The sequence below is a fragment of the Mustelus asterias genome, chromosome 10 (genome assembly GCF_964213995.1).
Source record: "Mustelus asterias chromosome 10, sMusAst1.hap1.1, whole genome shotgun sequence".
Taxonomy (NCBI): Eukaryota; Metazoa; Chordata; class Chondrichthyes; order Carcharhiniformes; family Triakidae; genus Mustelus; species Mustelus asterias.
This window is the reverse complement of record NC_135810.1, coordinates 86,138,859-86,153,541: the sequence shown is the minus strand read 5'-3', so window position 1 is coordinate 86,153,541 and position 14,683 is coordinate 86,138,859. Positions and strand designations below refer to the sequence as shown.

Here is a 14,683-nt window from a genome sequence, read left to right as displayed (position 1 = left end):
TGCTTTGGGTTGAGGGTGGGAGCCTGGTGTTAGGCCTCATTTTCTCTCTCAACCTTTACCCACCCCCACTTCCCCAATTTACACCTTTAATTATTCTTAATACACCCTAAGACAGAGGCTGCCAAACAAAGCGAAATCTAGGCTGTGAAATTTTGTTCAATAAACAATGCTAATGAGAGAGCTTTCTTATGCTTACAGAGCCGCACACTGGATTCCATATTGCCTTCAGCATGCTGGACATTGATGGCAACCAACAAGTCGAGAAAAAAGAATTTCTAGTGGTAATTTTCTTCATATTGTTGGAATGAAGCTTGTGCTTCATGGTTGAATGTATTGAGCTTCATTGTAGATAAATCTAGAAACTAGGTCTGAAATTTATATCACATGGTATACATTAACCTCACTCTATCTGGCTTCAATATTTTATCAAGAAGAGGGAAATATTTATTCCATTGTGCAGTTCACATACACATAGAATGGCGCAGAATCAAAAGCACCGTAACATGTGCGGGTTAGGTTGATTGGCCACGCTAAATTGCCCCTTAGTGTCAGTGGATTAGCTAAATATGTGAGGTTACGGGAATATGGCCTGGGTGGGATTGTGGTCAGTGCAGGCTTAATGGGCCGGATGGCCTCCTTTCGCACTGTAGGAATTCTAGGTCATTCTAAATCAACATGCCATTCAGTCCAATTTGTCAATGTCGGTGCTGATACTCTACATGAGCTATTGATGCATCAAGGCTATCTCTATCAACTTCTCCATGAGAAATATCTCCCAGCCTCTGCTACTCAATCTATGGGAATGTAAATTCCACATTATCACCATCTCAAAACCCACTTCAGGGATTTAAGTGCATAATCCACCCTGACGTTCAATGCAACACTGAGAGTGCCGCACTATCAGAGGTGCCCTCTTTCGGATGAGATGTTGATCTGAGGGCCCGTCTGCTTCCTCAGATGAATGCTAAAATCCCACGGCATTGTTTGGAAGAAGGCTAAGGAGATGCACAAGGGTTGCATAAGTATGGCAAATACTTAACCCTCAATCAATATCGCAAATCTCAAGGTAGTTTTTTGAAAGCTAGCTATGTGCAAATTGACTCCTGCATTACCCACATTACAACAGTAACAACATTTCAAAAGTACTTCATTCAGTGTGAAGCACTTCAGGATACCCTGAGGTTGTGAAACAAATGCATGTGCTTTCCTTGAGTAAATTGATACTCCACTTTATCTCAATTATTTAAGAAAGAATGGATTTATTCAGCATTTTTCATGCCCTCAGAACGTCCCACGATACTTTACAACCAATGGATTATTGTTACATTTATGTTTATTTAACTGTCACCCACAATTTGTCATCCTAGCTCGTGTAGATTACGTATTTTTTTCTATTGATGTTCCTGTTTATTTTCGCTTTAGTCGTGTGGCTAGTTATATATAAATGAATAATCGAACAAAGTCATTTCCTTCCTATTCATTCCTGTTACTCATTTTTAGAAAGTGGAATTTCATGAAAAACATTTGACAAACCTTTGATGTATTGTCTACAGAGACAATAGCATACATTGAGCTGAAGTACACATATAAAGACAACGGTATCCGTTGAGTCAGAGTACACGTACAGGGACAGGAGTATGCATTGAGTCGGAGTACATGGTCGTTTTATTTGTGCTTTGCACCAGTGGTCCAGATTGTGCTGCAGCAAGGCCTCTAACTGTGTTTGCCATTCGTAAAATATGCCCGTGGACGTTTAGCTTTTGAAGAAAAATGTGCGCCAAGTTGCTGAAAGTGTGAGCTGATAATGTCAGAGCAAGAGAAACAGGACATGTGGAAACTTAGTGGATAGGGCAAGCAACTATATATCCTCTTCGCCAATCAGATTGAAGGATTGAGAAATAAGTAGGTTGGACTCAGAAGGAGAGAAAAAGAGACAGCAGAGACAAGTTTCTTCGAAAAACAAAATAAAAAAATTTTTTTAGTATCTCCAACAACAATTAATATCTGAAGCAATGAGACTCGACGCTTGTGATAGTTAATTTTCAGTGTCAGAGATGTGATTGGCAGTAATTAATAGTTATCACATCATTAAGAGGTAACTTATTGTGAAATGGCAAGATTTAACCTTTGATGGGTTTACTTTACACCTATGATGGAAATACAGCAATTTCATGCCATTTAATGCATTTCAATGGTAAGGCAATCTGTAAAATCTTTGCAGTTGACAGAGTGGCGCAATTGGACAACTTTTGGATATTGCTCTTAACCAAGCATTTGCCCCTTGCCTGAAGGTGCTGGATCATTTACACAGAAATAATGGCAACACCATTAGCCTCACTGTTACCTTGACAGCAAATTCCAGCCCATTATGAGGAAAAAAATGCAAGGATCGCCAACCTTTTTCTCTCCAAACAATAAAGAATTTGCCAAGCCTTTCCATAAAAAAACTTTGCCCATTTAATCATAGAATCCCTACAGTGCAGGAGGAGACCATTCGGTCCATCAAGTCTACACCGACTCTCTGACTGATCCAGTCCCAGCCCTATCCCTGTAACTCCATGCATTTGCCCTACTAATCGTTGGACACTAAAGGGCAATTAAGCATGACCAATCCACCTAACCTGCATATCTTTGGACTGTAGGAGAAAACCGGAGCATCCACGCAGACATGGGGAGAACGTGCAAACTCCAAACCGACAGTGACCCAAGGCCGGAATTGAACGCGGGTCCTTGGCGCTGTGAGGTTGCAGTGCTAGCAAGTGTGCCACCCCAATACTCAGCTCACTTAAATACAGTCAAACCACCTCTGAACCTCACCTTATGTGAAGCATGTTATATTAGTCTAATCCAATCACTTTTATTGGAGCAGTTATATGGCTTGTGATACACAGATTTTCCAACTGGATCTTTTTACATTTTATAAAAAGCTTGATTCAGGCATAATCCTGATTCAGGCAGAAAGTTTTTTGGCAAATTAGTAATTCTTGCAGATGCTCTTACCCTGAGCCCCCCCTTTCTTTTCTCACACCATGGGCCCAAGTCTTGAATAATGTTCTATGTCTAGTCTAAGTATGTTTTTTTGCTCCAACTCTTCATATATGCCAAAAATATATATATACTACAGCTGCAGATTTGCGTCAGAGTTGTGATCCACACTTACTCATGAGACAGAAAGACTGAGTATTTATTCCTTGTTGACTGAGGAATATTTCAGAGCAGGCTGTAGAGTTTAGGATGCTACAATGGCAATGGAGATGTGTAAAGGAACCTCGTCTCCCATTCTCCGTGCACCAACACCCCCACTCAAGCTGAAAGTAAAACAGAAAATCTTTTTAAAAAATCTTCCAGGAAATATTCAGACCGTTTCTCCCCGCACCCAATCTTAACGGATCATCCTCGAACAAAGAAACAAGGCCTCACCTGGCCTTCCCAAGCCTCTTTCAAATCCTTATCCCTCAGAAGTGTATTAGCAGCTTCAATGGATATCCTGCCGTCAATGCCAACAAAATTTAGTATAGTTCTTGTGTGTCTACTAATTCCATGGAAAGGTAAGAAGGAAAAGATAATAGGCACGATAGTTTCTTGACCTGACATTATCAAGCCTTGACCTCAACCAAGGGACTTCACACGTGTGGAAGAGCAAGAAAGATGTGGATCTAGTTTCAAGATCAAACCTCAGGGCTTTTAAGAGAATTAGTTTTAAGTAGTCCCTACTGAGAGGTATTTGCAAGGTCTGTTAATTCACTTTACTGACAATTTTACTGACAGTTATCTCAAATCCAGAAATCTTTAGTATGTAAACCTAATTGACATCACATTCAGACATGACTAAAGAGTCTGGCTTTTTTTTAAAAAACATTCATTCTTGGTTATTTTTTAAGTCAGAAAACTTAAGAGCTCATTTTGGAATTTTTCCCATTTTTGCACAAAATGTACATCTATTCCTTGAATAATAAGTTCATATTGTTTGTGTTTTATAACTAGAGATTAGTTACAACTGGCAGCAAAAAGCGAATAATCTACTTTGATTAAATACATCAGACTTACCAGTAACAATTAAAGTTAATGACCACAGCAAAATTTGTTTTGATTTTATCTTGTAGTTTATTATGATGGTGATTTTTGTTCACATAACTATCCGCTGTTCTAGTTTTCCCGAGGAATGTTTGTTGATGTGCAGGTGAAAGGCTAGGTGGATCACCAGTGACAGCTTACACTTTTATACCAGACACAATTTGCTGTGACACTCAGACACTTGCAACGCAATTAAAAACGTTTTGGGCCGAGTTGGCTTCAGAAGTGAAGTCTGTGGAACTAGTTAGATATTGAATAGGCATTACTCCTAAGCTGTAAAAAACCAGAAGGCAGCAAAATTCACAGTAGATTAGGTTACTGGAAAAAAAAATTTCCCACTTGCCTTTTTGTGCCATTTGTAAGTTTATTTCTTTCTTTGTTTCGTTTCTTTAAGGGGTAAGATGGTGAAGGGTAAAAATGGATTACAGAACCATGACAACTTCCACTTGAAATTCTTCAAGTCCAGATCATGTCTGCTGCACCATGTAATTCAATGGCTTTAGCGTGATGCAGTCCCATGAAGATGATGTATTGGGGTCTGGCAGGGTTAGTCTTTTGGCTAGTTGAGTAGAGCTGGTAGTTGGGGAGGAAAGAGAGTCAAAACATTAGAAAAAAGAGCTTCACGTATAGGCTCAAGTGTTTCATCGAGATCTCTCACAGTGGGATGATTTCACAGCCCACCTTCACTGAACAGGAATAAATCTGTCCTTCACAGGATCAAAGCCAGAAGGAATTTTAAAAGAATTTTAAAGCTGCAGCATCCCTTTTTGTAGACCTTTATAAGCCAATTAAAAAGCTATCAAAAATCAAATATATGATCCTCTAACTACAATTTAGGCCTCTCGCAAAAATTCAAAACAAACATCTGTGTTGCTAAGACAACCAAGAATCATTAAAAGTTGCAAACTGGTGTGTTTTTTTTTAAAGTTTAAAATTACTGGAATATTTTCTTGTAAGTGTTTTGCAGACTTGACTACTAATTGCTTTCTTTTATCACCCAAATTGTACTTTTTTTTGGAATGCATATTTATTCGTTAAACATTCCCTTTTTTAAACTTTCGGAAATTATTAGTTCCAGAATAGTTTTACACATTGTGTCTGATTGATCTTTCATTCCCCAAGGGGGGGAAAAAATCATTATTTAAAAGCAATGACAGTCTCTTACAGACGGTCTAGTGTTATCATGCGTTCATCCAAGACAGACAAATGGAGTGTTGCATGATATGAAATTTTATTAAATTCCAAAATATTTGGCAGCAAGGCAAAATGTTTTAGTCCAACAAACTTTTGCCAGCAGACTTTGCTTGTTTGCTATGAGGCTACTCATGACACATAATTAGGGTTTGGGGCTACTGTACAAAATGCAGCCTGTGCAGATACTTGTTCAGCAAAACTGCATTGCAACATGGATTTTTGCTGCAAATCCATTCTCGGGATCCAATATGGAGGCCCTCAGCAGTACACTATTTGCTGCCTAATTGTTATTGTGTGGAGAAGGTGGTGCAGTAAGTGGTTTGCTGCAACTTAGTGACCCAGTAGGGTCCTTCATGGGACAGTTAAGAGTCAGGGACCTGAGTAACATATAGGTGAGACTGGGCAAGAAGAGCAAGTTTCCTTCTCTAATGGACATTAGTGAATCATTTACATTATTATAAAACTCCAGCAGCTTCATGATGATTTTTACTGATTCCACCTGTTTATTCCAGAGTTTCTAAACATAATTCAAATCATCAAATGGCCACAGTTAAAGTTATATTTATTGGTCACAAGTAGGCTTACATTAACACTGCAATGAAGGTACTGTGAAAATCCCCTAGCCGCCACACTCTAGCGCCTGTTCGGATACACTGAGGGAGAATTTAGCATGGCCAATCCACCTAACCAGTACGTCATTGGACTGTGGGAGGAAACCAGAGCACCTGGAGGAAACCCACGCAGACACGGGGAAAATGTGCAAATTCCACACAGATAGTGACCGAAGCCGGGAATCGAACCCGAGACCCTGGCTCTGTGACGCAGCAGTGCTAACCACTGTGCCACCGGGCCGCCCCTATGGGATTTAAAGTCACGTTCTTTGGATTGTTAGTCCAGCCCTGTATTCCTTTATTAGCTCCCATGCTGAAAATTAATTTGTAATTAACAGAGGCTGTTAGCAGATTGTGAGAAACAAGTATAGTCTTCAGTTAAATCCTTAACCTGGACTAAGTGTACTAATTTATCCCACTCAAGTTAAAAATTCTGACTGAAATGACCACTTAATGATTTTAAAAGCAATAAAGCCTCTCGGAAGTAGACTTAAGGAGTATATGTATGATAACCTCGTAAAGGACTGTCAGTGAGGATTCAGACAGGGAAGATCCTGCAAGCCTAATCTCCTTAACCTTTTTAAACAAGTGATATTCCAAATGCACCGTGACAACCTTTGACAAAATTCAGCTGAAACTGCACTCGATCTCTTTCAAGGTTACCAAATCTTCCCTGAAGTTTCACATCCAAAAATCATGCACTATTTTCCAGATATGATCTGTCCAAGGCTCTATACAATTGAAACACAACTCTTCCCCCTACCTTCCTTTTACTTGAATCCCATGGAACAAAGGCCAATATTCTACTGGTCGTTTTTGACGGCATTTTGTACTTGTGCACGCAATTTTGATTTGACTTATTATTGTCACGTATATTGGTATACAGTGAAAAGTATTGTTTCTTGTGTGCCATACAGACAAAGCATACCATACATAGATAAGGAAAGGAGAGAGTGCAGAATGTAGTGTTACACTCATAGCTAGGGTGTAGAGAAAGATCAACTTTATATGAAGTAGGTCCATTTAAAAGTCTGATGGCAGCAGGGAAGAAGCTGTTCTTGAGTCGGTTGGTACGTGATCTCAGACTTTTGTATCTTTTTTCCAATGGAAGAAGGGGGAAGAGAGTATGTCCGGGGCGCATGAGGTCCTTGATTATGCTGGCTGCTTTTCTGAAGCCGCGGGAAGTGTAGACAGAGTTAGTGGATGGGAGGCTGATTTGACTGATGGACTGGGCTTTGTTCACGACCCTTTGGAGTTTATTGCAGTCTTGGGTGGAACAGGAACCATACCAAGCTGTGATACAACCAGAAAGAATGCTTTCTTATGGTGCATCTGTAAACGTTGGTGAGAGTCGTAGTGGACACAAATTTCCTTAGTCTCCTGAGAAAGTAGAGGCGTTGGTGGGCTTTCTTAACTATAGCATCGGCATGGAGGAACCAGGACAGGTTATTGGTGATCTGGACACCTAAAAACCTGAAGCTCTCAACTATTTCTACTTCGTCCCCGTTGATGTAGACAGGGGCATGTTCTCCACTACGCTTCCTGAAGTCGATGACTATCTTTGTTTTGTTGACATTGAGGGAAAGATTATTGTCGTTGCACCAGATTCTCGATCGTAAATGCTCCCCTAAAATTTTATTTCTCTTCCATACTCAGTCTCTCAGCAAAAAGAAAATATTCAATTTGCCTTTTTTGGATCCAAAAATGGATGGTCTCATATTCTTCATTGATTGAACATAACAGGTGGCAGGCACCTGGAGTTCACTCACTTCACCTGTTCCATCTTTACAATTCACGTAGGTGTCAGCTTTGGCTCAGTGATAGCACTCTTGCCTCCAAATTAGAAGTTTGTGGATTAAAGGCCTACTCCAGACTTGAGCACAAAATCTTGTTACGATTGTAGTTGGCGCTACTACTGGGTCGAAAATTCCAGAATGGATCCTGGCTCAAAAGATCGTAATTTATATTTTTCTTTAGAAAACGTGGAGGAACAGAGTTACAAGACCATGAAACTAGTTTTAACCAGAAAAAGACATTTATTAAACATGAAAAGTTTGGTTATGACACAATACTCCTTTACTCCCCCCTTAGCTTCACAAGTGTATAGAGTTTTCAAAAATCTAACCCCACTCTGAAACCAAATGCTACTCAATCAATCTTCCATGGATTTTTCTCACAATCCCCCCAAATAATTGCCACATGAGTGTTTCCAAACCCCACTCCTAAAAAGGACATGCTTTAAAATCTTCTTTCAAACAATACTTTTCATAAGCTGTTTGCATTAAGAATCCATTCCAAGTTTTACAATATCCTGTCAAACAAAGCTTCCGCCCCTCTTTTAACAAGGAATCCAGCTCCAGGTTTTCCACCTCTCCTTTTAGGTTTCCTTTATCTTAAATGCTTTTACACAAACTCAGGTACTCCATCCCAAACAGAAAACTATTGTTTCAAACACTGGAATTAAGGATACCAAACTTTATGATTGCTTCAGATGTGTGACTTGTTGGTAGCCAATCTTATCAGCTCTTCTCTTCCCAGGTCTGACTTTTGCTTTCATAAGCAGCATTCTGGTCTCAAAAGGCAGTTCCTCTTTGTTCCTTTAACCTCTTCTCACAAAGCTGAGAGAGATGTTACCTCTCTAGCCTTCAAAAACCAGCTGTTAATGAATTCAGTTAAAACTATACTCAAAAGGCCTTCCTACCCTAAAGGTGCACCTGATTGCTAAGCAACAACTTTTACTTCTTTCAGCTTGTTAACTTTTCATGCTGCAACTCTCTAAGCACAACAGGAGTACAGTTTTAACTGCCCAAACCCCTGCACATACAAACACCTTTGTCTAACCTAACACTATAGGTTTACCCATCCTTACACAGAAACACTAAATTAAACCACTTAAAACTATACCTCATATAATATTTAACAATACAGATTTAGCTCAAGTAAAACTACCTCTGTTTTCCTGACAATCTATATTAAGGAGTTAAGTGTAATACCAAGGAAGTCCTCCTGAACCAACATTAAGTGTGGTCTGCACTCAAGTAACAATTTGCCAAAATTTGATACAAAAACCGGTGGGAAAGCAAGTTGTGAGGAGGATACAAAAGTCTGCAAAGGGACATCGAATAGGGTAAGTCAGTGGACAAAAAACTGGAAGATGGAATATAATGTGGGAAAATGTGAGGTTGTCCACTTTGGCAGGACAAATAGAAAACCAGAATATAATTTAAATGGAGAAAGGCTGCAGTACAGAGTGACCTGGCTGCCCTTGTACACGAATCAAAAAATATTGGTATGCAGGTACAACAGGTAATTTGGAAGGCAAGTGAGATGTTAGCCTTTATTTCAAGGGGAATGGAATAAAAAAGCAGGCAGGTCTTGCTACAACCGTATAGGGAATTGGTGAGACCATACCTGGAGTACTGTGAACAGTTTTGGTCTCCGTAATGAAGGAAGGATATAGTTGCATTGGAAGCACTTCAGTGAAAAGTGAACTAAGTTGCTTCCTGGAATTAAGGGATTGTCTTATGAAGAAAGGTCTACTAGGTTGGGCTGATACGAACTGGAATTTTAAAAATTGAGAGGTGACCTTATTGAAGCACGCAGAGTGGAGGATTGCATCACTGTTCAGAAAAAGCGAGGGATAAACTTAGCAATTACAGGCAAACCAACTTAACATTGGTGATGGGGCAATTTTAATAAATAGCAAAAGTTCTCCAAGTATTCATTTTTGATTTGATTTATTATTGTAGTATGTATTAGTGTACAGTGAAAGGTATTGGGGGCGATTCTCCCAGCCCGCTGCGCTGCTTTTGTAGATTCTCTGGGCACCAGATCTACAGCATCGTCAGCTCAGTGCCAGAAATCGGTGTGGAGCTGCATAATTTATGTTAATGGGCATTTAAACGTACTTTAAATATCATTAGCGGGCCTGGGACTGAAATCTCTGGGCCCGCTAGCGTCCCATCCCCCTCCCCCGCCAGGAGTGGTTCACTCCAGCAGGGTTTACTATAGCTCCCACTTGCAGGGAGCTAGTGGCCTGACCCCGAAAGAGTGAAGGGGCCAATAGAGGCCCCACCAGAGGATCAGGGTTAAGGGGAGTTCCCCCTGGGCATTTCCAGCTTGGCAGTGCCAGCCTGGCCCCCTGACACTGCCCAGGGACAATGTGGCACTGCTCACTGAATTGGGCAGTGTCAAGGGGGCAGGGTCTAATGGGGGTGGGGACTAATGGGGGGGCCTCTGTTGCGATGTGGGTGGGAGTGGGGGGGGTCCCTCTGCCATTTTTGGAATTGAGGAAGGCCAGCAATTGAGGCAGGGCATTAGGATGGGGTGTGGGTCGGCCTGAGGGGGGGGGGGGGGGGGGGCGTTGTAGGGGTCTGGGCTGCCGTTGTGGGGGCGGAGATTGGGACTTCGGGTGGGGGTAGGGGAGGAGCGATAGAGGCAGGCCAGGGCCGAGGCTGGCCTGGACATGTTCGGGGGGGCCAGCGATCGGGCCTTGGGAGGTCGAATGGCCAGCAATGAGGGGTTGCGGGGCTGGCTAGCGATCAGGAGGCTGGCAGTGCAGGGGGCTACTGCGCATGCGCCGATCTCTGTGCTGACAGATTGGCACATGCACAGTGGCCCGCTCAGCACTATGCTGCCGGCCTCTCCTGCGGGAATAGGCCCCGCTCACTGATTCTTTAGCATGATTTACGCTAGTGCACTCTGCAGTGCACAGGATGTGGGAAATTCATTTTGAATCTCCCGCTGAAAAAAAAGCATGATTTACTCCAGTTTTTATGCAAATTTGACGCTTAGAATTTTTTTGGGAGAATTGCCCCCTTGTTTCTTGTGCACTATGCAGACAAAACATACCGTACATAATGAAGGAAAGGAGAGGATGCAGAATATAGTGTTACAATCAAAGCTAGGGTGTAGAGAAAGATCAACTTAATATGAGGCAGATCCATTCAAAGGTCTGATGGCAGCAGGGAAGAAGCTGTTCTTGAGTTGATTGGTACGTGATCTCAGACTTTTGTATTGTTTTCCTGATGGAAGAGAGAATGTTGGGGGTGCGTGGGGTCCTAAATTATTCTGGCTGCTTTTCTGAGGCAGCGGGAAGCATAGACAGAGTCAATGGATGGGAGGCTGGTTTGAATGATGGACTGGGCTTCGTTCATGACCCTTTGTAGTTTCTTGCGGTCTTGGTCAGAACAGGGGTCATACCAAGCTGCGATACATCTGGAAAGAATACTTTCTGTAGAAGTTGGTGAGAGTCATAGCGGACATGCCAAATTTTCCGAGCCTACACTACAGTAAAAGGTATTTAAAGAGAAGGAGGGAGGTTGGTTGAAGGAGGAGAAATAATAAATACACCCTAAAGTTCATTACTATTTTTGGGAAGGGAATGAGATAAACATGTTACAAAATATGTCTGTACATCAAAATCAGCTTCATAATGGGGTTACTGCATATTATACCCCAATGGTTGTTGGGTGTTTTGCTTAACAATGTTTCTCATTGTCTTTTGTTAATGCTGCTCATATAAGGAGCTGTGCAAGTTCCATTGAAAGGTATGTAAAACATCTGGAACTGGATTTCAGTAAATGTTTCTGTTCAGTGTATCAAGCAGTACACAAGTTTTTGGAAACAATGCAAAAGTCAGTAGCATTAGACTATTGATGCACAAGAAGCATCTGTGATAAATACTTGTACCTGATCAGATGCATGCAGCTATGAGTGTTCTCTGAAGTATTTATAGTGGTTTTGAAGTATCAGCTGATTGATTTTGTGGGCAGATGTTAGCCTCGATTGAGAAAATTAATTGTTTTCAGAACTTAAAATGCTTTTTAATGTCACCTCAAGGTAGCCACGTAACAATGCTACATGTGACCACTCAACAACATCAATGAGCATTTTTGAAATTATTGCTAAAGAAGCAACTGTAGATCAAAGGTTGCTGAGATTATACTCACTCAGCCATTTATGAAAATCCATTTATAACTTTTGCAACACAGATTTTCTTTCAAGGAAGCTGAAAGGTAACCCCGTCTTCGTTCAGTTGGACTTACTTATCCTCACTTATCCATGCAATTCCAACTAAAATAGTTACTTAGTGGGGTATCCCAGACCCAACACTGGAATATAACTACACAGAATCTACCACCAACGTTGATGGGTCTGCTAATTCTCCATGTTTTCACTGCTAAAATATTGCTCTGTGATGTACACTGTTTTGCTACATTAAAGTCTATCTTTCATGAACTAATGAGCGTAGGGACTATTTGATGAGCTGGCAAATCAAAATAGTCAGAGTAGTAAACAGTGTCCTAAATTAGCTGTGATTATGTGATTGGACAATATTTGCTAAATAATCCTCAGTGTGCTGAGAATTACCCTGACAACCATTGCATCAGTCAAGCTCGCAATGTGGTGCATTTGCACATACTGGAGGCTGTATATATCAATACACAGGGCCCTGTTCTTTGCAGACAGAAAGAACATGTGCACACATTGCGCCTGTTTCAGCAAAACAAATTAAGTAATAGTCATTTTCTGGTTCATAGGATAATGCCTTGATCAATCATTGTCAAGGTTTAAATTTTTAAACAATGCTTGGCAGTTACCTGTCTGTTACCATTAACTGGATAATATGGTTTGTGTCATGGGATCGAGGATTCATGTCACACTACGTGTAACCCCCACCATTTGGCCTGGGCTTGCAAAATCCTACTAACTGTACTTGAGACAATTCACACCTCTTTAACCCTGTGTTTATCCCTCTCTCCACTCGCATTGTCTGTACCTGTAAAGACTCGCATTCCAACCATTATCTTGCAATTGAGTCTTTGTCTATATATGCCCTGTTTGTGAACCCAACTCTCCACTCACCTAATGAAGGAGCAGCGCTCCAAAAGCTCGTGATACCAAATAAACCTGTTGGACTTTAACGCGGTGTTTGAGACTTCTTACTGTACTATTAACTGGTGCATTCTCCATGCCAACAGCTCTACCAATCAGAGTGTACTTGCTAACCAATCAGCATTCTCTTCTCATACATTATTATTAAGTTGTTGATTCCCTTGATATTGGTATTATTTTTATTGTTCTGATGAGCGCAAGATGGAAAGCTTTGACAAAATGTATTTTCAGTAATACTCAAGTATAGTAATTATTATATTGCTAGCTTGTTGAGGATCGACCATTTTAAGCACAGTAGTTTGAGACACAGTAGACTTATTTGCACGACTGATGTTTTACGCAGTAATATAAAGCAATATTTAAAGGTAAGGCTTATAATATGCAAACACTTTTACCAATATTGGTTAAGTCTGTTGACTTAAATTTGAACACTCGGCTGTGTACTTAGAATGTAAGATACCTGGGTCTTAGCTCCAATTATGCTGCAAATATAAAGTTAAGTTCAGCTTATTAATTTTGTCTCGTACACTGGACATTTCAATATAAAACTGTGAGAAGATAATCTTGGCGTGGGCACAGCTTTGTTGAGCAGAGCGTTGTGCTTTGATTATAGTAAGGTACAAAATAATTGTGTGTCTTTCTCATTTCGCCATTTTTGTTAAGTAATTTCCTCTTGCCATGACTCTGTTAGTGCTCTGGAGTTATTCTTCCTGCATTTGCTGCGTCTCCCTCTCGCTAGTGAAATTGCTGGTAACTATTTGCTCTTTTCTCAGCTGAATTTGGCAGGCGTTAGAGATATTTATCATCTTTTGGGTCCGTTTTCTACCGGCAGCCGACAAAATTGGCAGGTGGCCATTGCTGGGTGACATACTGGGTGGGCAAAGTTTTGGAAAGGATTATAAGAGATAGGATTTATAATCATCTAGAAAGGAATAATTTGATTAGGGATAGTCAGCATGGTTTTGTGAAGGGTAGGTCGTGCCTCACAAACCTTATTGAGTTCTTTGAGAAGGTGACCAAAGAGGTGGATGAGGGTAAAGTGGTTGATGTGGTGTATATGTATTTCAGTAAAGCGTTTGATAAGGTTCCCCACGGTAAGCTATTGCAAAAAATACGGACACATGGGATTGAAGGCGATTTAGTGGTTTGGATCAGGAATTGGCTAGCTGTAAGAAAACATGGTGGTTGATGGGAAATGTTCATCCTGGAGTTCAGTTACTAGTGGTGTACCGCAAGGATCTGTTTTGGGGCCACTGCTGTTTGGCATTTTTATAAATGACCTGGATGGATTAGTAAATGTGCGGATGACACTAAAGTCAGTGGAGTTGTAGACAATGCAGAGGGAAATGGCAGGTTACAGAGGGACATAGATAAGCTGCAGAGCTGGGCTGAGAGGTGGCAAATGGAGTTTAACGCGGAAAAGTGTGAGGTGATTCACTTTGGAAGGAGTAACAGGAATACAGAGTACTGGGCTAATGGTAAGATACTTGGTAGGGTGGATGAACAGAGGGATCTGGGTGTCCATGTGCATAGATCCCTGAAAGTTGGCACCCAGGTTGATAGGGTTGTTAAGAAGGCATACGGTGTGTTAGCTTTTATTGGTAAAGGGATTGAGTTTCGGAGCCAGGAGGTCATGCTGCAACTGTACAAAACTCTAGTGCGGCCGCACTTGGAGTATTGCGAACAGTTCTGGTCGCCGCATTATAGGAAAGATATGGAAGCGTTGGAAAGGGTGCAGAGGAGATTTACCAGGATGTTGCCTGGTATGGTGGGAAAATCGTATGAGGAAAGGCTGAGGGGCGTGAGGTTGTTTTCGTTAGAGAGAAGAAGGTTAAGAGGTGACTTAATAGAGGCATACAAGATGATCAGAGGATTAAATAGAGTGGATAGTGAGAGTCTTTTTCCTC

General features: G+C 41.1%; 1 protein-coding gene across 3 annotated transcripts in view; it reads left to right on the top strand.

Moving 5' to 3' along the window:
* Positions 1-14,683, top strand: part of micu2 (mitochondrial calcium uptake 2) — a 443,854-nt gene that overhangs the window by 358,714 nt on the left and 70,457 nt on the right. For all 3 annotated transcript variants that reach the window (XM_078222127.1, XM_078222128.1, XM_078222129.1), the window contains one exon: positions 199-281. In XM_078222127.1, coding sequence (XP_078078253.1) covers positions 199-281 — 83 coding nt within the window. The remainder of the gene's footprint in view (positions 1-198; positions 282-14,683) is intronic.